This window comes from Heteronotia binoei, chromosome 9, assembly GCF_032191835.1.
Source record: "Heteronotia binoei isolate CCM8104 ecotype False Entrance Well chromosome 9, APGP_CSIRO_Hbin_v1, whole genome shotgun sequence".
Taxonomy (NCBI): Eukaryota; Metazoa; Chordata; class Lepidosauria; order Squamata; family Gekkonidae; genus Heteronotia; species Heteronotia binoei.
The window spans coordinates 54004457-54028808 of record NC_083231.1 but is presented as its reverse complement, the minus strand read 5'-3'; the positions used below and the strand labels follow the sequence as shown (position 1 = coordinate 54028808).

The following is a 24352-nucleotide window of genomic DNA, read 5'->3' as shown; positions in this document are numbered from 1 at the left end:
CCTTCCCCCAGCCTGGCTGACACAGGCATTAGTGGCTCCAGAAGTTGCTGTGTACCTTATTAGAGGCTGGGCCAGTGAGGAGTTGTCAGGATGCATTGGGAGAGTCCTTTTGGAGGTGTTGTGTACCATCAAGGGGTTGGGAGAGGGCTTTTGTAGTGACAGCTCTGAGGCCATGTTGAAGATGGACACACAGGAGCCAGGCTGTGAGTGCAGCCTTGGAAGGGCAGAAGAGGGTGATTGGTTCTGCTTGAACTTGGGAGGCAGCCCAGGAAGAGAGACAGCCTGGAGGGCTGTTTTGTGGACCTTGCAGGGAAGTCAGAGTGGTATTGGTGGCGGAGGCCCCAATGACATTGTGGAGAGTGCGACAGAGCAGCAGGGCCCTGTGCAAAGTCTGTTAAGGGCATTTGTGTGTGAGAGAGGGGCTGAGCGCTGTTGTTGGCTGCCTGCGTGGGCTGTTTAGGGGCAACGGAAGCACAAGCTGGATTGCAGGCTGTTTGTGAGGGCACAGGACAGCAGCTACTCTGAGAGCTCAAGGCTATTGGTGAGGGGGGCAGGGCTGCGCACTGTAGTTGGCCAGCAAAGTCACATAGGCGTTGAGAGCTTGGAAGCAATTTGGGTGGTTGCAGGACAGCAGGAGCCATTTGTGAGGGCTTCTGAAGCAGAGTAGCCACCAAAGTGTCTGAGATGTGTGCCTGTCAGAGATAAGAGCGTGTGTGAGAGTTTTGGCAGTTTCCGACGTTCCAGGGCTGATGTGGGTGGGGGGCAGGGGAGTGAGCCAATAAGTGTGCAGAGTGAGAGGTGATAGGCCAAAGGTTGTTGGAGCTCAGATTTCAACCAATGGGAGAGCTCTTTTTTGCCAATACCGCTATGGTTTTAATGTTAAAAATCCCAGTACTGGCATGGTATTTAGATTTGAGATTTTTTGGAAATCTCAATATCTTTTGGCTCCATTATACCTTTTGGGGACCATTATGGTCAGTGGTTCCCATAGGATATAATGGAGAATCATTCTGAGGTATCTGGAGGTCTAGGGGGTCTGTTTATTCAGGCAGAGGCAAACTTTTCTATGGGCCCGCAAAGAAGATGCCCCCACTCCTGTGGTTTCAGTGGAAGGAAGGAAAGGCATTTAAAGGGAATGCAATTTAAAGGGTTTTAATCTCTTGAAACACACTGTCTAAACCACAAGATCATCCAGGAGGTGTTTATAGGGGCTGCAATCCCTTTAAACACCTTTTAACTTCAGCCATCTGGCAGTCCGAAAATCCTGATTATTTTTGGGATATCTGGAACTCAGCTGTTTCAGATAGCTGAAAAAAAAAATACTGAGATCTATATCTGATTGAAAGAATAGCTGGAAAATACTGATAAGGATGTTTAGTTTGGATGACTTGACCGATAAGGTATTTTCCAGCTATTTTTTCAGCTTGGATAGAGTTAAATGCACACCCCTACAACATAATACTCCTAGTCATGTACAGAAGGTGCACAGTGTTTTCCTGTGTTCCCCTTCCTTGCTGCAGCAACCTCCAATCCCCAGAAAAATTCCTCTTGTGGTTGCCAGATCTGCACAGGGGCACAGAGATGAGAGTAAACAGGCAGCAGTGAGAGAATGAAATTGCCCCCTTCCCTCAGTGGAGCTGTGCATACTGAGCAGGAAGGAGGAGCAATTTCAATTCTTTATCTCTCCTTGCTCCCAGTTCTAAACCTGCACAGCTGTGAGTCCTGTGACTACCAAACTGGCCACTCTAGGAGTCAGAAAGAACTGCAGCAATGAAGAGGAATGCAGGAGAACTACACCATCTGCATATGAAGTGGTAGGATACTGCACAGTATGTTGCACAAAATCATTTCACTCCACCTCCTTCCTTCCACTTTTCCCTTCATTGGTTAGTGGAAAACATAGTGATAGCATATTGTGTTATAGTACCCTTTGTTATTTTGGATGAAGCTGTATGGATTCAACATAATAATATCCTATGGCTGCAGAGCAGACAACTGTGTACTGTACATGTTCCAAAAACATTATTTGCCAATTTAAAAATACTTACAGTTAATCAGGATTTTTTTTGTGTGCTGAAGATAACTCTACCTAGTTTATTCCACTGTTTTCTCATCTTGCCTTTGATGCACTTCTCTGTATTGCAGTGTGATGAATTTGGATGACTTAACCAGAAGAGGACTATACCTGAGTGATATTCCATTGCATGATGCCACTCGTGACTTAGTACTTCTGGGGGAGCAGTTCAGAGAGGAATACAAGTTGACCCAAGAGTTAGAAATACTAACGGATAGGCTTCAGCATACATTAAGAGCGCTGGAAGATGAGAAAAAAAAGACAGACACGTAAGCCTCCTAATAACAAACAATTTCACAAAATAGTTGTAATTGGGAATTGGGATTTTAAAGCAATGGAAATGTTTTGCTGTCCTCTACTGGGAAACTTCCCAACATTCTCGGATTTTGAGTGGCCTTCTTAAAGTTAGTGTAGAATGGTTAGGAGGAAGTGTCTTGACTTGTTTTCCTTGTTGAAGCACACGTAAGTTGCAGTCAACTAACAGTTTCCTCACCCGTATAAAAATATAACAAGAGGCACCATTTCAGATTTCATTGTTGGAGCCAAAGTGATCATTCAATGTGATGTATTTTAGGATCTTTCACTGTGACTTTCTTCTTTATACATAATGACATATAGCCTACCACTCAGTTCAGCAACTTTTGAAGTATTTCTGTAGCCCAGGAATACTTAAGCAGGTCTTCCACCAGTGGAAAAACAAACTGGAGGAAGGTTTCAGACATTGCTGAGCAGAGAGGTGGGATTCAGGCAAATAACTATACCAGTGTTATCAGTGTACAGTGTACCTCTGTATCAATTTCTTTCCCCTCTCCTTTATAAGGGATTTGTATCTTTGGGAAACATACCTGAATGTAGTAGATTTAGAATGGTTTTCATACTATTTTAGGTCTTCTGAGCTTGGCAGACCTAAAAGTATAGCCAAAAACGAATAGTCTGCATTCTGAAATTTGAAGTTTCAAGAGGATAATACCAGGATATCTACATTAGAAGAAGAAGAGATTTGATTTATACCCCACCCTTTATTACCTGAAGGAGTCTCAGAGCGGTTTGCAATCTTCTTTTCCTTCCCCTCCCCACAACAGACACCCTGTGAGATAGGTAGAGCTGAGAGAGCTCTCCCAGAATTGCTCTCCCAGAACAGTTCTGTGAGAAGTCGTGACTGACTCAAGGTCACATCAGCAGGTGCATGTGGAGAAGTGGAGAATCAAACCTGGTTCTCCCAGATAAGAGTCCACTGCTACACCAAACTAGGCAGAATCATTTACAGAGTATGAACAATATAGACATTTACCCAGAATTTGGTGTATTAATACCAACAGGATATTTCATAATAGGGGTGTGCATAACCCCCCTCCCCCAGTATTTTTTGGGTTCAGGTATACTGAACCTGAAAAATATCGGTATTTTCTGATATTCCCAAATCCCAGTATCAGTATGATATCGGGATTTGGGAAATAATTGGGATTGCTGAATTTGTTTTGGCAAGCAGATCTGGCTGGGACTTTCCTGCCTGGAGAAGCTGGCCCCAGGATCTGCATGCAGTGGGGAGGTCTCTCCCTGCCACACACAGACCTGGCTTGAGGAGCCCGCCGGCTGAAGTGGCACAAAGCCTTCAGCTCCTGCCACCCCAGCTGATTCTCTCCTTGGTATAGCTAACTCAAATAATTGTCTTTTATTTGGGCTCAGCTATATCAGTAGGCAAATCAGATCCTTTGATCTGAATTAATACCTGAATTTGGTTCAGTTTATGCCAAACACACACCCGTAGTTACTAAGATATTGTAAGAAATTTCAATGAGAGAGATGCTACATTAATTCAGGAAGTCTCTTTTAAATTAATTAATTAATTAATTTAATGATATTTTTATCTTACCCTCCCCCACAAGCAGGTTCAGTGCAGTTCACAACAAATTTAATCAAATAAAAGCATTTAAAAGCAGTTACACAATAATCCAGTTAAAACTCCATAATTCAACACAAGATGGCAAAAATGGTTTTACAGAGTTACTGTGTGTATGCCCAAATGGAACAGGTATCTGGGAATAGGGGGCAACACATTAGTAAGATGAAATTATTATTATTAAATTTTATTTGTATCCCGCCCTCCCCGCCTAGGCAGGCTGAGGGCGGGTAACAACATTCAATAAGACATTATACAGAATACAATGGTTAAAACAGCATTAAAATTATAAAACGACATTAAAATTATACACAGTTAATACATATCTTAAAACTAATCCAACATATATAATCTATAACTTAACAGCAGCAGAGATGTTCCGGGCGCTGTTTATCCATTTACATATTTAAACGATGGCAAGAATCATTGTGGAGTCACTTTGTTGAATCCTCCATTCGGCCATCCTCTGTCAGCAGTCCGGAAAGGCCTGCCTAAAGAGGATGGTCTTGCAGGCCCTGCGGAATTGGTCTAAGCTCCGCAGGGCCTGCACCTCCTCTGGGAGTTGATTCCACAGGCACGGGGCTGCCACGGAAAAAGCCCGTGCCCGTGTGCTCTGTAATTTTGCCTCCCTTGGCCCAGGGACAGTCAGCTTGTTCTTCCCTGCTGACCTCAGTGCTCTTTGGGGCTCGTATGGGGAGAGACGGTCCTTCAGGTAGGCAGGTCCTCGGCCATATAGGGCTTTAAAGGTAATGACCAGCACTTTGTAGCGAATCCGGTATATAACTGGCAGCCAGTGCAGTTCGCGCAGCCTTGGCTGTATATGCTCCCATTTCGGGAGTCCTAATAACAGCCTGGCCGCTGCGTTCTGCACTAGCTGCAGCTTCCGGGTTCGATACAAAGGCAGCCCCATGTAGAGGGCATTGCAGTAATCCAATCTTGAGGTGACCGTCGCGTGGATCACTGTTGCTAGGTCCCGGCGCTCCAGGAAAGGGGCCAACTGCCTTGCCCGCTTCAGATGAAAAAATGCCGACTTGGCAGTGGCAGCTACCTGGGCCTCCATTGATAGTGAAGGCTCCAGTAGGACTCCCAGGCTCTTGACCTGGCGCGCCACTTTCAACGGCGCACCATCAAAAACTGGGAGAGGTATTTCCCCTCCCAGAGCACCGCGGCCCACACGAAGGACCTCTGTCTTCATCGGATTCAGCTTCAGCCCACTCAGCCTAAGCCAGGTTGCCACGGCCTTCAATGCCCGGTCCAGATTCCCTGGGACGCAGTCAGGCCGGCCATCCATTAGCAGATAGAGCTGGGTGTCATCTGCATACTGATGACAACCCAGCCCAAACCTCCGGACAATCTGGGCAAGGGGGCGCATATAGAGGTTAAATAGCATCGGAGAGAGAACCGCTCCCTGAGGCACCCCACAATCTAGTGTGCGCCTCCGAGAGAGCTCACCCCCGATTGCCACCCTTTGTCCCCGTCCTTTGAGGAAGGAGGAAAGCCATTGTAGGGCCAGCCCCCTAACCCCTATGTCGGCGAGTCGGTGGGTCAGTAGCTGATGGTCGACCATGTCGAACGCAGCCTTCAGGTCTAGCAACATCAGCACCGCCACGCCGCCTCGATCCAGCTGCCGTTGGAGGTCATCTGCCAAGGCGACCAGCACTGTCTCCGTCCCATGGGCCGGGCGAAAGCCGAACTGGCAAGGGTCTAGGATAGAAGCGTCATCCAGAAACCTCTGCAGTTGCAACGCCACTGCCCTCTCAATAATTTTACCTAAAAACGGTAAATTAGAGACCGGTCGGTAATTTGCCAATTCGGCCGGGTCTGCTGTACATTTTTTCAGGAGGGGATGGACCAAAGCCTCTTTCAGAGGTGATGGAAAACGCCCCTCTGAGAGGGATCTATTTATTATGTCCCTTAAAGGACATCTAAGCTCCCTCTGGCAAGATTTAATCAGCCAAGAGGGGCAAGGGTCCAAATCACACGTTGTTGGTCGTGCAACAGAGAGAATTCCGTCGACTTCGTCCGGGCTAAGTGGGTCGAACCGATCCAACACTAAACATGAAGACAGGCACGGAGCCTCAAGTTCCTGTACTGTTTCAAATGTGGTAGGCAGGTCTTGGTGAAGCAATGTGATTTTATCTGCAAAATGTTTAGCAAAAGCCTCATAGCCTATCTCTAATTCTCTAACGTTTGGTTTGCCTTGAGGCAATGTGGTAAGGTCTCTAATTATACTAAATAATTGTGCTGGGCGCGAATTTGCAGATGCAATCCTGGCCGCAAAGTAGTCTTTCTTTGCGGCCTTGACTGCCATTTCATAAGACTTCATAAACGTTCTGTAGGATGTTCTCGTTGATTCGTCCCGAGTATGCTGCCACTGCCTCTCTAGTCATCTGAGCCCTTGTTTCAGTTGACGTAGCTCCAAGGTATACCATGGAGCCAGCCTCCTGCGGGGGCGCAGATGGAGCTGGGGAGGCTGATGTAACTGGGCACCTGTTGCTTCAGCCAAACGTCTGGTGGGACAACTCTGATTCTGCCTAGTTTGGTGTAGCAGTGGACTCTTATCTGGAAGTCCCACAGGGCCCTGATCTCACTTGGTAGAGAGTTCCACCAGACCCAAGCCAAGGCGGAAAAGTCCCTGGCCAAGGCTAAGAGGACGTGGTGACACCCTCTCCCCAAGTGCCACCCTCTGTCCTTGACTATGGAGAAAGGAGACAAGCCATTGCAAGGCAGTCCCTCTTATCCTGTTGGCAGGGTGTTGGGTCATAAGGTCATAATCGACCATGTCAAACACTGCTGTCAAGTCAACTAATGACAGCAGCGGTGACCCACCCCGATCCAGGTGTCTCTGGAAGTCATCTGTGAGGGTGACCAGCTCGGTCTTCACCGCAGAACCCAGATGGAAGCTACACAGAAATGTGCCCAAAACATAGGAGTAATGCAGGAAAGCCTGGAGTTGCTCCACTACCTCTCTCTCAGCTACTTTATCTAGGAACAGAAGGTTTGACACAAGTTGGCTGGATCCATAGGATCTAAAGTTGTTTTTCTCAAGAATGGTCCTACCACTATCTCCTTCAAAAACCCTGGGAAGGTCCCTGAATACAAGTAGGACAGAGTTATGATTACTTTAATTTGAAAATTATGGGAACATAGCATAATACAGATATTTTGCTTTGAATGCTAGTATTTCAATTCTGCCATTAACAGGTCTTCACTGTCTTTTTTATTCACTTCATTTTTATACTGGAAAGCCAATCAGTATAAACCAATCAGCCAGTCAGAGCTTGCTGCAGTTCTGCAGGATCTGTAAAACAGCTGTTCCATCAGACTTTCGGTTGAAGCAGTGGTCACTTAATCACTTGGCCTCCCTTTGAAGTATACCTTATATGCAATGTATCTACTGTATGTACTTTAGTCTTTTCAAGACCTGGCTTAGGCCACAAGTATCAGTATCAATAAAATAGAGTCTTTGTATCTACACCGACTCATCATTGAATCTGCAGACTTGACACACTGATGCCAATTGAAGAGAAGCAACATTGGGAGGACCATACACTTCACAAAAATATATATACTTTAAAAAAGCCCATGTGGAGTACCAATGTTATATCAATCTTATCTGACTCCATTTCATCTACTCCAGCTATGGGGCTATATCTCTCATGATTGCTAATCACCATCTTTTAATTGTTTTAAACTGTGTAATTATTTTTAGGGTTATATATTAACTGGTTTTTAATGTTCTTGATTTGTTGTTACTCTCCCCAAGCCCACTTTGTGGGGAGGGTAGGATAGAAATCCAATCAATCAATCACTGTAAAACCCACCATCATTAACAAGAACCCTCAGCAGATCAGACATTATAACTGAGAATTGCAGGGGTTGCAGGGACGCATGTGTGAGCTGTTGGTCTCCTATCTCTCTTAGACTGTAGGTAGCATTGAGGAGTTCTAGAGAGCTAACTACTCATAGGATAGTGTTCAACTAAACATAGCATATGATTATTTAAATGTTATAATAAGAACTGATTCTGACTGGGGACACCTGTTATCCATGTTTGTAGATCTTTTCACATTCTCTGGTAACTGGAAAAGCTACATTTATGAAACATATTGTGTAATAATTCTCTGCTGAAAATTTTGGCATTGAGTACTGGGCCTTTCAAGAGAGAGATTGTGAATTTGGCCCCACTGAGACTGGGACAAGGGAAGGTCAGGCAATGAACATTACAAGAGGGAAAGAGCTGGGTGCCAAAAAAGGAAAATGGGATTTTCTTACCCCGTGAATTGTCATGTATCCCCCTCTTGTACAGCATAAAAAGTGAAATCCTCCTAGATTACATTTGCCACAGGAATGCTGCTGAAAATAAGTAGGAAGCATCAAGAAATTCTAGCAGTTGCATAAAGTTTCATTGTGGTAGTGGAAATTCCTCAAGCCCTATTTGTACTACAGGTTCAATTCCAGGTGGCTTTTGTCCATGTGGGTACCATGGAGATACCCTCCTTCTTTTTCAGCTATGGAGAAATTGATTAGATACAACCCTTTGTGTTCTAAAGGCGATCTGTTCTAAACTTTATAGGCAGGCCAGGGATCACTATTTCCAGTAGCATCCCTGTAGGAACAATGGTTAAATGTCTTGTATGATTTGAATATGATTACAGATTTGACCTATAAAATGAGGGAACAATGAGTTAATGGAAATAATCTGATTATCTACAAAATATATTATGTCATTGAGTGTTTGTGTAAAGTGTTTTGATGCACTCAAGGGATTCTGGAAGACTTTATGTACTATTCTTTGAAGAATTTCCCTCCTACTTTTATTACTATCTCTATTTCTGATCTCTCTGTCCCCCCCCCCCCCAATCTAACTTTTATGGCTTGGTCTTGGATGCTAATGTTGATTTAATGGCACATAATTGATCTTTCCCAATTTATTATGTTATTATTTCGCCTTTTAAAGTAGCAAAATTTTCTGTCTTAATTATCAAAATTAGCAAATACTTTTTGGCCATAATTAAAAATATAGGAAAGTTGCTGGTTCAGAACATCTGTAATAAAATCTGACTATCTATAACTTTGAATCTAGGAGTATCTTAGGTTTCATCTTTAGAATGCAACATTCTGCCCTTTTTCAGACTGCCTTTGTATTCCATTTTAGTAACTGGTTGCTAATGGATTTTTCCCATCATTTCAGACAGACCCATTTTAGTAAACGGCTGCTAGTGGAATTTATTTACCTGTTCATACAAACCTGCTTGCATCTGGTTAGCAAAGTGTAGCTGAGCCACTTTTGAGCAAAACTACGTACTTTTTTCCATTTTCAATCCCTTGTTGTGCTCTTGAATTGCTGTGGTGTGCTGCTTAAAATGTCCATAGTGCTTCCTACAATGTCATTTCCCCCCAAACCTTTTTTACAGACATTTTTTTTAACATTCTAAGTTGAGCTCTGTACACTTAACCGATTTAGCACTTCAGTAGTAGCACCACTGAGATGCATTGACTCAGTGCTGTATAGTGACTGAAGTGCTATATCAGTTTAGCACTATAGTGCTCAGAACATTAAAAAAAAAAAGTCTGAGGAAGATTGCACAGCAAAAAAGGACAGGAAAAAATCTGCCCAGAACTGTTTGAAATTACCATAGAGCTTCAGAGATGGCTCATTAACGGATGGAAATTCGCTGTATGAAACCCCTGTCCCTGTATTGTTTTACTTGAAATCAGGCCAACAGTGGTTTAACATCTAGTTTAGAGTGGTAATATGAAAAGGGCTTTTGTCTGTACACTCTATTGGTGGGGGTAATAAATTTTAAAAGCTAGATCTTACTGAAATACTGTATATTCTGAGCTAAAAAAATAGAATTGTCATTCTAGAGTGCTGAAGGGCTTTTTTAAAGTATATATATTTTTGTGAAGTGTATGGTCCTCCCAATGTTGCTTCTCTTCAATTGGCATCAGTGTGTCAAGTCTGCAGATTCAATGATGAGTCGGTGTAGATACAAAGACTCTATTTTATTGATACTGATACTTGTGGCCTAAGCCAGGTCTTGAAAAGACTAAAGTACATACAGTAGATACATTGCATATAAGGGATTCAAAGGGATTCCTACGGGGAGGGAGGATTGTGCAGGGGACATTCACACATAGATGTTACAAATACATTCTCATGTTGATTAGAGGCCCATTTGGTCTTGATACTCCCAGGCTCCTTCCTCTCCCCCAAGCCTGAGTTAAGAAGGCACAGATAAGAGTTTTCACACATTACCATTTCAAAGCAGGAACAGTTCTCTGATGGGAGGGGGGAATAGGAGAGGATGAGCTAGCAGCATTTGGTTATACTTTGGTTCTACCCAGCATGCTCTTTGCTTGAGCCAGAGTTACAGACAGACTTGACACAGTGAGACACTCAAAATAAATGATGTATATCATAGGTAACAATCCCTTTAAGATGCCATCCTCAGTTCCGTTAAAAGCAGTTGTCTGTCTCAAGCTGTTGGATATCTAATTCAAATCAACCACGAATGTGTGCTTTAAGAAATGCTTTTGATGAGAAAGATAAAGGATGTGGTACAAACTACATTGGGTTATTTTGTCCCATCCACTTCCATAATGGAAATTTAAACACACATGCAATGCCATAATGTAATCAAGCAAATTTCAGCGTTCAATATCTTGCCGTAGGTGTTTGATAATGTAGGTACACTTCTTTAAACCTTCATTTACTCTAGGAAACATTCTGATGCAAACAAGTGCCTGCTATTTAAGGGTGATGAAGTTCATCATTAACATCCTGAATAAGCGAATGCTGTAACCCAATATTGAGAGCTAGTCTGGTGCGGTGGTTAAGATTGTCGGATTAGTATCTGGAAGTTTGAAACCCAACTTATGCCATGGGAGCTCACTGTGTGATCGTAAGCCAGTCACACTCCCTCAGCCTAATCTACCCCACAGGGTTGCTATGAGAATAAAATGATGTAAGCTGCTTTCAGTCCCCCTTGGGGAAGAAGCCAGGGTATAACTGAATTAAATAAACAAATAGTTCTTAAAGTCACATTGCATATTCAATTGCACTGACACAGAAATTCACCTTTTTCTTCACTCTTCCCTCTCCACCCCCCATTCATTGCTGTTACTTTTTCACATTATGTAGGCTGTTGTATTCTGTACTTCCTCCATCTGTGGCCAATGAACTGAGACACAAGCGCCCTGTGCCAGCAAAGCGTTATGATAATGTAACCATACTTTTTAGTGGCATTGTGGGATTCAATGCCTTTTGCAGCAAACATGCCTCTGGAGAAGGAGCCATGAAAATTGTCAACCTTTTAAATGATATTTACACCAGATTTGATATTCTGACTGATTCACGAAAGAATCCCTTTGTTTATAAGGTAAGTACAAATTTTCACTTTTTAATTTCTCCAGAATCCATTGTTCAGTCATGTAAACCACACTTGACTGGCAGGCCCATCCATAAGGAATAATGCCATACATAACTGATCTAATGTTGAATTAAGCATCCCCATTGTTGTGGAACCAGGTAAAGCCAGTAACATCCTGGACAGCATATGCCCATCTTTTTTCCCACTTCCAGCCTCGTTGTGCACTGTTTGTGTAACAGTGTGTTACAACCACTCTGTGAACTGTTTTAGCTTGTTATTTCAGAAGATAGATCAAGATTCATATAATCTCAAAGAAGATTTCTTAGAAATGTGTTGGCCATATTACATTTTTATTTCCAAGTAGTTGTGGTTTTGCTTTTCCCTTTCAGAATTTGGGGCTGTCATTCCTTTTATTTTTTCTGCATTAGCTATCCTAACCCTGCACCTTGGGTACCAGCCTGAAGATACATGGTTTTGATTAAGTACTGCTGGAGACATAATTTTCTAGTGTTGATAGTTTGTTTTCTGAGTTAGAAGTGATAATGCTAATGTGTATCATTCTCCATACCTGTAGGTCTCTGTAACCAACAAAGTAGAATAACTATCTTTTTTTTTTTGTTAGGTTGAAACAGTTGGAGACAAGTATATGACAGTAAGTGGTTTACCAGAACCATGCATTCATCATGCCCGTTCAATCTGCCATTTAGCACTGGATATGATGGAAATTGCTGGGCAGGTTCAGGTTGATGGAGAGTCTGTTCAGGTTAGTAATCAGCAATATTTTATCTCTTGAGGTTTTTGTATAAATATATTTACAGTCCAGGATTCCCAGATACATCCTAGACAGATAGGTAAGTCTAAAATTCTTCAGTTGTGTAATACCCAATGTCACCGCAGTCAGAGTGTTGGATTAGGGCCACAGGTTTCAGAAGAAGAGTTGGATTTATACCCTGCTCTTCACTCAGATTAGGGTTATGCAAATGAGTTATGCTAATGAGCTCCAGCACTTCTTTCTTTCTTTCTTTCTTTCTTTCTTTCTTTCTTTCTTTCTTTCTTTCTTTCTTTCTTTCTTTCTTTCTTTCTTTCTTTCTTTCTTTCTTTCTTTCTTTCTTTCTTTCTTTCTTTCTTTCTTTCTTTCTTTCTTTCTTTCTTTCTTTCTTTCTTTCTTTCTTTCTTTCTTTCTTTCTTTCCCTTGCTTAGCATCATCAGAAAGTGTCTTTTTTTCAAATGAGTGTTTGTGGTAGAGTATTTGCCATCATAATCTTAGCAGTCACTCAATTCAAAGTTGAAGCAGAACATTTTACATTTATTCTAGATCTATACTTTTGTGACCCAATTTACTTTGACAACCTGAATAGTGATTAGGGATACTTGTTAGGAGTTCTGATAACTGTCTGGAAGACATTTGGGATTTATTAACATGGGTATAACATCCTACACTATGAACTTTTGTACTATATTCCCTACTCTTAAAGCCTCTTGGTATTATTTTCTTTTCCATTGTTAAAAAAAAAGATAACAATAGGCATTCATACAGGAGAAGTAGTTACTGGTGTCATCGGCCAAAGGATGCCTCGTTATTGCCTTTTTGGAAACACTGTTAACCTAACAAGCCGGACAGAAACCACTGGAGAAAAGGGGAAGATCAATGTTTCTGAATATACCTACAGGTAAGACAGACTGAGATGTGCTAATTGACATGACCTATTTCTGTGCAACAGCTTCTAAATTATATGTGAGAGCAAGGGGCTTCTTCAGTTGGCAGGCAGTTCATTTTGGGAGTTTTGCTGCAAGGTGATCAGCCAGCTACATTATTATGAGTAATTATTCTACCAAACACATCATTAACCTTTGTATTTGATGTGGGTAGGAGGGCAGAGAGAAAGCTGGGTGGCTGACTCTTGCTTGCAGCACCCCTATTGCCATTTGCAGCATTGCCCTGCTGCCTGGCCGGCTTGCCATTGGTTGGGGAGACTCCTTTTCTTATTATACCTCTCCTATGAAACAAGACTTAATCTGGAGCCTTTTGCTCAGTGCCATATTGTGCTCCCCCCACCAATGTTCTTTGATTTGGGAATAGGCTCATAATCAACCAGTTAACAAAACCAGGAAGAAATTTTTATCCAGGAATCATATGGACTTGAGGGATTTTGGTTTTTTTCCTAGCAATTTCCCAGTTTTGTTTTGATTTGAGCCCACTTATGGGGAGGAAGGGCTAGAAACTGAAGATAATAAATGCGTAAAATTAATGTTTCTGTTTCTACAACTGTAGGACATGGGATAGATGTTATAATCAGGCTTGTGGAGGTCTACAATAGTCTGTGTCAAATCCAGAGAAACCACAGTTAATAAAAAGATGGAATTGTTTTATTTCATCAAGGGTCTGTGAGTTATCCTTCTACCCTTTTCAGGCTCATCTCTGTTGCGGGAATAGAAGATAGTCATTTTCAGATGTTCTGGTGAATTGTGATAGGCTATTTATTTTGAGGTGTCGTCATTATTCAGCAGTTTCCTCAGGAACAGGGTGCTGCTCTTGAAAGTATAGTGACTTGCAGAATGGTTAATGGTTTAATAATATCTGCCCCTGAACAATTATCTTTAATTGCAGATGTCTTATGACTCCTGAAAATTCAGATCCACAATTCCACTTGGAACACAGAGGACCTGTTTCAATGAAGGGTAAAAAAGAACCAATGCAAGTTTGGTTTTTGTCCAGAAAGTGCACAGAGACAGAGGTATGACTAATTAAAGGATCTATTTAAAAATGTAAGGTATAATACGAACAAATGACCCAAACCATCAGGGTCGCTTTACTTGCAAAATGAAATGTTCCCATGAAGAAATTACCCATTTTTAAGAAAGCATCATTGCTACATTAATATATTTCCTAACTTGACAGCAGATTAATGTCTGTTATTTGTCCCTAGTATTCATGGCATTTGTTAGAAACTGATTTTTGTGTTTCAGATGTCCTTGAGAGAGTGCCAGGTGTTTAAATATTTACCACACTTTTCTGCCCTCCTCGATTAGAACTGGTATTTTACATTGTCTGTCCTTAGCTGTAGCATAGAATAGGTTAGTCTTATTGCCTTCTGTTCACTGATAACAGCCTTTCAAACACAAGCCACCATTCAGGGGCTTCCATTAGTACAGTTTCTATTCAAAACATTTTTCCAAAATATTTTTTTTTATGAACAAAATTTTTTATTTTGCAATATATTGAAAAGTATTCTACTATCAAAATCTAAATATAGTTCAGCAATACATTACACAATTTCTTACCCCTCCCACCCTCCAAATTGTGACCTCCGCCAGTATACAAAACAAATTAAAAACCTTTTAAAAGTAAAAATTCACATATATAGAATCTTAACTAAAAGTTATTATTCACAACTTTATCTTAACTCCAGTATAACTACTATTCTTATTCTTTTACTCATTACTTACTTCTTAATCCTCTATTACAGATTTAATCAGATAACCATCATCTATTCTTCTTTGCACTTTTAAAAATTCAATTATTACTTGATAAACATTAAACATATATTTCATAGTCCTTAAATCATCACTAAAAATTATTCAAATCTTAATCTTATCTTAACTCACATAAACTTACTATATAAACTCAGCTACTTATATTTCGCTACTAAAACACTACTCAGTAATCACAGTCCTTTTTCTCTTTTATTTGTAATCCCACCAGAAAAACATCCGGTGCTCTCTTGACATTATAACCCAAGATTTTTGATATCTCTTGTTGAATCATGGACCAAAATTGTTTTGCCTTCTCACAAGTCCACATGTGGTAAAAAGAACCTTTCTGTTTTTTACACTTCCAACACCTATCTGAAACGTTATTGTTCATTTTTGCTAGTTTTTTAGGTGTCATGTACCATCTATACAGCATTTTAAAACAGTTCTCTTTTATGTTATAGCACATTGATATTTTCATAGAGTTCTTTCATAGGTGTTCCCATGTCTCCATTTGTATTTCTTTGTTAAAATTTATTGCCCACTTAATCATTTGAGGTTTTACCACCTCCTCTTCTGTAGACCATTTCAGTAATAGCTTATAGATCCTTGAAATCAATTTTTCATTTTCACCCAACAGCACTTTCTCCATTTCTGTTTTTTCATGTCTTATACCTGTACTCCTGATATCTTTCTCTACCAAGCTTTTAATTTGTAAAAATTGAAACCAATCAAATTTATCTTTTAGCTCTTCCACCGACTTCATTTCTATTTTGCCTCCATGAAATTTTAGCAGTTGCTCATAGGTAACCCATTTCTCTTCCTGTGAACTTTGAGACAGCTTTATGACTTCAGTTGGCACTATCCAAAGTGGTTTCCTCTCATCACCATATTTACTATATTTTTCCAGGTATTCAACAAAGTCCTCCTTATATAATGGTGTGAAAAAAAACCATCCAACTTTTCCTTCCTATAGTACATATACGCATGCCAACCAAAAACATTTACATGGCCTTCTAATACCAATAGCTTTTTGTTCATCAAAGTCATCCAGTCCTTAATGCAAACCAAACAAACTGTATCATGGTATAACAATAAATCAGGTACCTGAAAGCCTCCTCTTTCTTTCGCATCTGTCAGAAGTTTCCATCTTAATTCTTGGTTTTTTACCCACCCAAATAAATTCTGAAATCTTTCTTTGCCAGAGGTGGAATTGTTTCTTATCTTTCACTATTGGAATAGCCTGAAAGAAAAACAAAATTCTTGGTAGAACATTCATTTTAATTACAGATATCCTCCCCAACATGGATAAGTTCAATTTATTCCACTTTAGCATATCCCCTTCAATTTTATGCCAGAGCTTTTCATAATTGTTCTTGTATAGATCAATGTTCCTCATCGTAATCTCCACACCCAAATACTTTACTTTTGACACAACTTCACAACCAGTAGCATTTTGTAATTCCTCCTGTTTACATGATGACAAATTTTTACTAAGGATTTTAGATTTTTCATTATTAATATAGAAGCCTGCTAGCTCACTAAACTCTTTAATTGTTTTCAACAACAAAGATGTTATTTGTAATGGATTTTCATTGATAAACATCATGTCATCCGCAAATGCTCTATATTTGTAGGAAAAACCTTTCAACTTCAGACCCTCTATCTCATTATCGTCATCAATTTGAGTCAGTAAGACCTCTAGGGTCATTATAAACAACAGCAGAGATAGAGGGCAGCCTTGTCTTGTACCTTTGCTGATTATCATTTGTTCAGTCAAATCATCATTCACACAAAGTTTGGCTTGTTGTTCTGTAGAAATTGCTTTAATCATCCTTATAAGGGCTCCGAATTCCATTTTTCCATCGCTGCAAACATAAAATCCCAATTAAGATTATCAAAGGCTTTTTCTGCATCTGCAAAAAATAAAGCCACCTCTTTTTCTGGGTGTTTTTCATAGTACTCTACAATGTCTATTACTGTTCTAATATTATCTTTCATTTGCCTTCTGGGGAGAAATCCTGCTTGTTCCTGTTGAATAGAAATGTTCAAATGCTGTTTGAGTCGTTCTGCTAGAATTCTAGCAAATATTTTATAATCATTATTCAGTAGTGAAATCGGTCTATAGTTTTTAACATTCGTGGAACATCTTTCCTCTTTCGGTATAAGTGAAATTACAGCTTCTTTCCATGTATTTGGTACCCTCCCCTCTTGCCTGATACAGTTAATCAATTTTTGAAGTTTGGGTACTAATACTTCTGTCAGAACTTTATAAAATTTTGCTGAGAAACCGTCAGGACCCGGAGCTTTACCTACTTTCGTTGAACAAATTGCTGCTTCAATTTCCATTTTCTCAATTGAATCATTCAAAATTTTTTCCATGCTTTCACTTAAAGGTTTCACTTTTATTCTTTGCAAATAGGCCTCAATTTTCTCTTTATTCACTTGTTGACCTTTAAATAAGTTGGCATAAATTTTGTAGAATTTCCTTTTAATTCTGGCTTGATCTAAAATTTCTTTACCATCTGAAATAATTTTATTTATAAATTTCTTCTCTCTTTTCTTCTTTAATTGCTGGGCCAGATACTTCCCTGGTTAGTTAGCGCCTTCAAAAGACTTCTGCTGCAACCTTTTTAAGTTCCACTCCACTTCCTTATTCAATAGGTGTCTCAGTTGGTTCTGTAGAATTGTAATCTCTCGCAATATTTTTTTCTTCCCCGGTCTTTTCTTCAGGTCATTTTCTTTTCTGCCTATTTCTATTTGTAAGTCCTTCATTTGTTTTTCTTTAGCTCTTTTATCTTTATTATTCAGCTTTATTCTTCTCCCAAAGCTTTGTTCCATAAAAATTTGTAATCCAACTGCTTAATATGTACTTCTTGTAGACAAATTATATTACATTTCTGCTTTTTAATCCAATGAAAAATTGCCTTTCTTTTTTGAGGTGAGTTAAGTCCATTTACATTCCAAGAGATTAATTTGTAATCCATAATGGTTTTTACAATTATTCTGTACCCTCGAAATCTTTATTGTCCACCAAAAATTCATTCATGCCTTGGGTGTCCACTGTTGTTTTTCTCAGTCTATTATACTCAAAGCTGAGACCTTCAGGTAAAATCCATCTATATCTTATGCCCTTCTCTCTTAGCTTGTCAAGTCAGTTTCTTGAATTGCTTTCTGTCACTGATGACCTTTCTCGGCAATTTCTTCATGATTTTCACTCTGCTTTCCTCCACAACCATTGGGCTACTAAACTGCTTGGTTAAGATTCTTTCCACCACATCCCTTGTAGTAAATTTCACTACCACGTCCCTTGCGCTTTCTGGCAAATTCTGAGTTGACCCTATATATATAGTCACACATACGTTCCACCTCAACTGGGTCTTCTTCCAGAAATTCAGCCAAAATTGTAGTCATATACTTCTTCAAATCCTCTTGGTCAGCCTCTGGCACTCCCCTTAGACGAATCATATTCTCCATCAACTTACAGTCTTGCAATATTGCTTTATCTTGCAATTTCTTGATAGTAGCATCTTGGTCTTTTATTTTAACTTCAATCTCTTCAGGTTTTTTTGCTGTTGCTTGAGACTCTTTTCTAAGTTCCTCAATCTCCTTCTTAAATTCTTTCTTTACTTCTTCAGCACTAGAGTTGATTTCTTTGGTTATTTCTTTAGTTAATTTCTTTTCACTGCCCATTATTAATTCCTTCATTGCCTTTAATAATCTTGTTTCCATAGTGTCCAATTGTTCTTGGACTTGTTTAGACATTTTCCCTTCTCCCACTGAGGCTGCTCTTAAACGTGTAAATCTAGATCCCAGCTTCTGATCAGACATTACTGTCTGGCCATTGCTTATAATGGGATCTTAGTTGGTCTCACCAATCCACAATCCAATGGTTGCATTCAATAGATTGGAGCCTGCCCTTTCCATCAAGGCCAAAATCGCTGTCCTAGGAGCCTCCTAGCTCCAGATATTAATTTTTAAAGTTCTTAAATTCCCCAAAATGGTGGCCACGATGTTTTCAAGCCTCTGTTTTAAAAAGTTTTCTTTCCCCCCTAGGGCTTAGTCTTTATTTCCAAATATATAGTCCAAACTGTTTCGCAATTTGAGGATGATTTGTGTTGGTTTTAAACGTTTTTATAGTTCAAATCCAGTTTATTTTTAATAAAACTTTGACCTTTCTATAACGGCCTCTGATGATTCTCTATGGTTCCTGGTTCTGGAATATACCCGGATGTTTGGAGGTTCCTCTTCTTTCACCACTTGCTTCCTGACTCTCTGGCAATTAAGTCCCGTTCTCTATGATTGTAAATCTCACGATACTTGAAGGAGTCATCACGAGAGTCTGCAGCTTTGTTATGGCTGGGTTTTTTTTTCAAAGCCACAAAAATTCCAAACAGCAAGTATTTTTCTGCACTTTACTGCTTTCTCTTAGCTCCAAAAATTCCACCTTTACCCCCTTTCACTTCTTCTTAATTTCTTACTTTGACAAATAGTTCTGGATCTTAGCACTTTTCTTTAAACAGTCTTAATTTGCTCCCGGAGTGATAGATAAGAATCTTTTACCTTAGCGCCGTCTAATCTTGCTCATACCGTCCAGTTTTCCTTCAGAAGTTATTATAGTCTATAGTAGGCTGGAACCTTGATGAGTTTAAGTCAATTCAATGACTCCAGAGATTCTTTGTAGACGATGGGATGCAATCTCTCATCGGGGGTTCTTCAAAGCCGAACCCCCCCCCCCCCCTTGGGGTCTCTCATCAGCCAAAGTCTCTCCCCTCGAGATAACAAGCATGTCCTAGACAAGTTCCTTTACTGGAAACAGGTAGGCAGCAGACATTAAAATGCCTTTTATGTCCAAAACAAAGAACTCGTACTGCCCCTCTGTGAGAGACAGGTCAGCTCACCATGTTCCAACCCTGGAAGCCCCTTCATTTTTTTCCCCAAAATATTGACACTTAGATTTAATATTCCAATTCACCATTTGCCTAGTGCTAATGCCGAAAACTCTTTAGCCCACATAGCTGACTTTACAGTGCTAAAGGTCATAATGATTGTGGTCTCTTAATTAACAAAATTTATTATAAGGAAATATATTTTCCTTTTGGGTCAACATGCAGATTTATAATTCTACCAGAGGTGCAAATGATGTCTTCACTTGGATATGTGGCAGCAAGGGAGCTCTGGGTCAAAAAAAGACATGTACTTTGCTCATCCTAAGCACATACTGTCTGGGTTAGATGAGAAAGTAAACCTTGAAAACTTATTTTCAACTCTAAGTTATACCTTATTGATAAAAGGATTGCAAAATAATCCTTGTGGGGAGTAAATAAATAGATTGTTGCAAATGGGGTAGAATTTGCCAAGAATAATCATTCAATACACAATGGATGAATTATTATAAATTTCAGCAGAATTTGCCAAGCCTAGTCATTCAATACACAATGGATGAATTTTAACAAATTTCAGCAGGTGACCATAGAGACAGTATGCAGAACCAGGTCCCACTATATCAGCATATATATCAGGTCCCAAAATATTAGCATATATTTTATAATTGCCTGTGATAAATGAGAATGAGACAAATGTTTGCAGCAAGTTCATGCTGGGGCAGGTTTCAGTTAGGGTAGACCCTGTAGGCCAGGGGTATCAAACGTGGGTCTCAAGGGCCGGATCAGGCCTCCAGAGGGCTCCTGTTAGGCCCACGAGCAACTCACTATCATCTGCTTCCTTCTCTCTCTCTCTCTTGCTTCCTTCTACATCACAGCTTGCTTTGCCAGGCTTGCTTTATTTTCTCCATTGGCTGACCAGCACATGAAGCAACTTATGTACAGAAACTCACAATGCCCAGCCATTTCATGTTTTCCCTGGGTCTTAGGCTCAAAGCATTGACCATGAGATTTATGTAATGAATGTCAGTGAATCAAAAGTAGGTTTGCAACTTACAGACACACATCTGAACAAGACGTGAACAGCATTCTCAAGATTGCTACAGCACATTGTCTCCAGATTTTGATGCAATAATTCAGAGCACGAGGTGTCAGTTATCAGAAACTGTTAAATAAACAAAATACTGCAAGAGTGCTAATTTTAAAGCATATTTTATTTTAATTTTTTTTTTAAAAAAATCTTTAATTGTGTCCTTTATTAAGTTTATATCTCTGCTACCTAGCATTATGTTTTATGACACATCTGGCCTGGCCAAACAAGATCTCATTTATGTCTCTAGCTCATTGCTGAGGTTTGGGACTAGGGGAAGAGAAAGCTGCTCATCTAGCCCCAAACCTGAAGGGTGTAGTGTTGGAGTACATTTAATCTCCCCATATCCTATTTTTACCTCTCACCCATGTCAGATATTTCATGCTGTTAGGAGCTCTGCCTCCTCTCCAGCTTAAAAGTGATATGACATGATCCTCATAAATCCTTCTACCTGGACTCTCACTTTCATGAAAAGTGTACACTATCCTGGATTGGCGAGAAATGGGGACTAACTAGGTTTAGGCAGTGAACTTTGAGCACCGCTCCAATTGTTTGTAATACAGCAATGTAAGAATATACTTAACTTGGTGTCCATTATTTCCACAAACCCCATCCCTCACTTCTCAAAACTTTTCTTGCATGCCTTCAAGGAAGTGACGCATGATGCTAACTAAGCCAAGAGAAGCACAAGAGGACAACAAACTGGGTGGAACACTGTTTCTTGTCACTAACTCACCCTGGTAGTAATTAGATGCTGTTGCTCATGCTATAAAGTGTATCTCTGTTCCCAACACTAATTCTTTTTTTTTACTGGCTGTTTTTTTGTTGTTATTTATTCAGCTTTTGATATTGTAATATCTCTGCTGTGACTATGTTTCCTTTGGTCTTTCTTGCCATATTGTCCAACATGAACTCAAATGTGATTCCAGCTAACCACGTTAATATAGTATATACTGCCATCTGCTTCCCATTGCCCTTTCTAGTGACTTATTATCACAATCTTTATGGTAGTGTGACTCAAAATGGTTTGTAGACAAAAAGAAATTCCAAGTAGAAGAAAGACTCCTGAGCTCAGAGCCTTGATATTTTTATGAGAGTGATCTGGCATTCTGATTTCCACTTACTATACTAATCCATCTGTCTACTATTGTGAAATATTTTAGTTCATTCTAGAAGCTAGCTTCAATGCACTGTCAGTTGCTCTTTTCCTTTGTGTTGGCTGTCTGCAGATACAACATATGCATCTTCCACAGAAACGAAGGGTAGCTTGTGTAATGTTGTGTACTGTTTGTAAATGTGTGCAGATTTCTACTCTAAGTCTGGTCACATTATCTCCCTTTTCTCTTAACAGTTTAATAATGGTAAAGCTGATTCATAATAATATATTGCCAGAAAACATTTTAATATCATGCATGATGGTATTATGGGGGGGGGGGCCTATGGTGTTTGTATATGGGAGTAGTTTCAAACAAATCCATTTGCAAATCCAGTTCAAGTGTCAGAATACGACACAATTTTTGAACCTTGAGATTGACGGATTTATCACCAAATTAGGGTGGTCTGTAAAAAGCCACAAGTCCTCCATCATTCTAGACATAGTTAAAATGTACAGATGGCAAAGTCATCATGGAATGGGCTGTCATCCCCTGCCTCAAGCTGTACATACAGAACCACATGTAGCAGCTTAATCCAACCTTTGGATGAATGTGCAGGGCTGGGGAGGCAGGATCCAGTCCTTCTTCCCCACCACATCCATACTTTCCCAGGATTCAAGTAGAGCTGTCTGAGCCAGGTGCCAAGGAAAAAGTAAAATTTGTTCCAATTTTCAAAAATGTCTTCATTTTATTGCTTGAATGTGGAGATAGGAGATCTGCTAGTATATTACGATCCTTGATTATTCAGATACATCCTGTGTCCTTCCACATAGACTTGTGTCAGTACAACTGCCATATAAACAACGTTCATATTTTTATGAACTTCTGGTTATCTGTCTTGAGCTCTAGATTTGTCAAGACTGATGAGGGTTTTTTTAGATGAACTGTAGGAATAATGTCTATTATTAGTTTATTGTTATGATTAACCTTTTGTCTTTATAAGATACCACTGTGTACATGTATAAATATATATGTAGATATAAATGTTATGTATAAATATTGTCATAACTCATATAATATATTATATAATCAACACAAAATATATGTATAAACGTTTTATGTTATTGTGTACAAGGAAAGATTTTAAATTATGAGCTTTTCCCACTGATCTCTGGAAAGTTTGTTTTTTAAAAAAAATCAGTGAAAAAATACATGTTAATATTGGAACTGATATAATAAATACACATTATCCCCAATCTTATTTATAGAGTCTGTCTTATTTATATATTTTGTAAGCCATGTCTTGATCTTCAAATTCAGTGTAAGTATCCATACCTTCCACTTGCTGGAAAAGAAAGATCTATTTTTTTATGCTCTTGTAACAATGGGACTCTGTGGCTCATTAACCCAAGCAACCTCAGAGAACCAGATTATCATATGTTACAGATGTAATATATTCCTTTTACTTCAGCTTTGTTTTAAATGTTCCAAAGAAGTAGTAAGGAAGGTACTCCAAACGGTGTGTGGTTCTTCTATCTGCAGTGTGTGTATGTGTATGCGCACAAATATTATACTTTTTCTTACAAAGGAAACACAATCTTATATTATAATCTGCTGCTTATGTACAAGGGGCTTCTGTAATAGCTGAACCAGTACAACACATCCTATAAAATTCTGCAGACTGCAATTCTACAGTGCTACAGAGTTGGGCAATGTCAGGAACAGACACATTACCAATAAATGACCACAGCTGTAGAAATTTCTGGATAGTAAAGAAAGGGAATAATGGGATCTGCATGTAGAAAGGCTCGAGCAGGCATTATCCAAAAGTATATTAGCCAATTTGGTTCCATCAATTTTTGGTGCACAGTCATGAAAGTACTTGAAAAGAGAGATTACAAGAGGCCTAATTTTGAACTCTTTGCTTTATAAAAGTCAAAAACAAGAAATAAAGCAGCTTGGTGCCTAGCAATTTAGCATAACTGGATCATCATGTTACCATCTGAGCAACTGATTTGTCCTATTTGTCACATGCATCTAGCTGATGTTCATAGCATGGGTTATATAAACACTGAAGCAATAGAAATAGTTACCTAGTGAAGCATAAGAACATAAGACAAACCAACGGTCCATCCAGTCCAACACTCTGTGTTACACAGTGGCCAAAAAAACCAGGCACCATCAGGAGGTCTATTAGGGGGGTCAGGATACTAGAAGCCCTCCCATTGTGCCCATAAATATGATGCTCTGGTATTTTGTTGGAAGATTCTCTTTTTCCAATTTCAACAAACTTTCAGTTGTCTACACCCTAACATCTAATGCTGTCTGTCTGTCCATCTGTCTAAAAGGTTCATATTCCATTTCTTAGTCATCAATTTCTGAGGCAGTTTCCAGATAAAATGCATAAAATCACAATGCAATAAAGCTATATAAGATATGTATTAACAATAAAAGCCAGCTTGCA

The 24352-nt window shown here is 39.6% G+C and overlaps 1 protein-coding gene across 1 annotated transcript in view; it reads left to right on the top strand.

The window, feature by feature from the left end:
- Nucleotides 1-23153, top strand: part of GUCY1B1 (guanylate cyclase 1 soluble subunit beta 1) — a 70592-nt gene extending 47439 nt beyond the window's left edge. The window contains exons 9-14 of the mRNA XM_060246608.1: nt 2146-2343; nt 11122-11359; nt 11973-12113; nt 12866-13020; nt 13959-14085; nt 21445-23153. Of these exons, the coding sequence (XP_060102591.1) occupies nt 2146-2343; nt 11122-11359; nt 11973-12113; nt 12866-13020; nt 13959-14085; nt 21445-21468 (883 nt within the window). The 3' untranslated portion in view covers nt 21469-23153. The remainder of the gene's footprint in view (nt 1-2145; nt 2344-11121; nt 11360-11972; nt 12114-12865; nt 13021-13958; nt 14086-21444) is intronic.
- Nucleotides 23154-24352: the final 1199 nt, after the last annotated feature.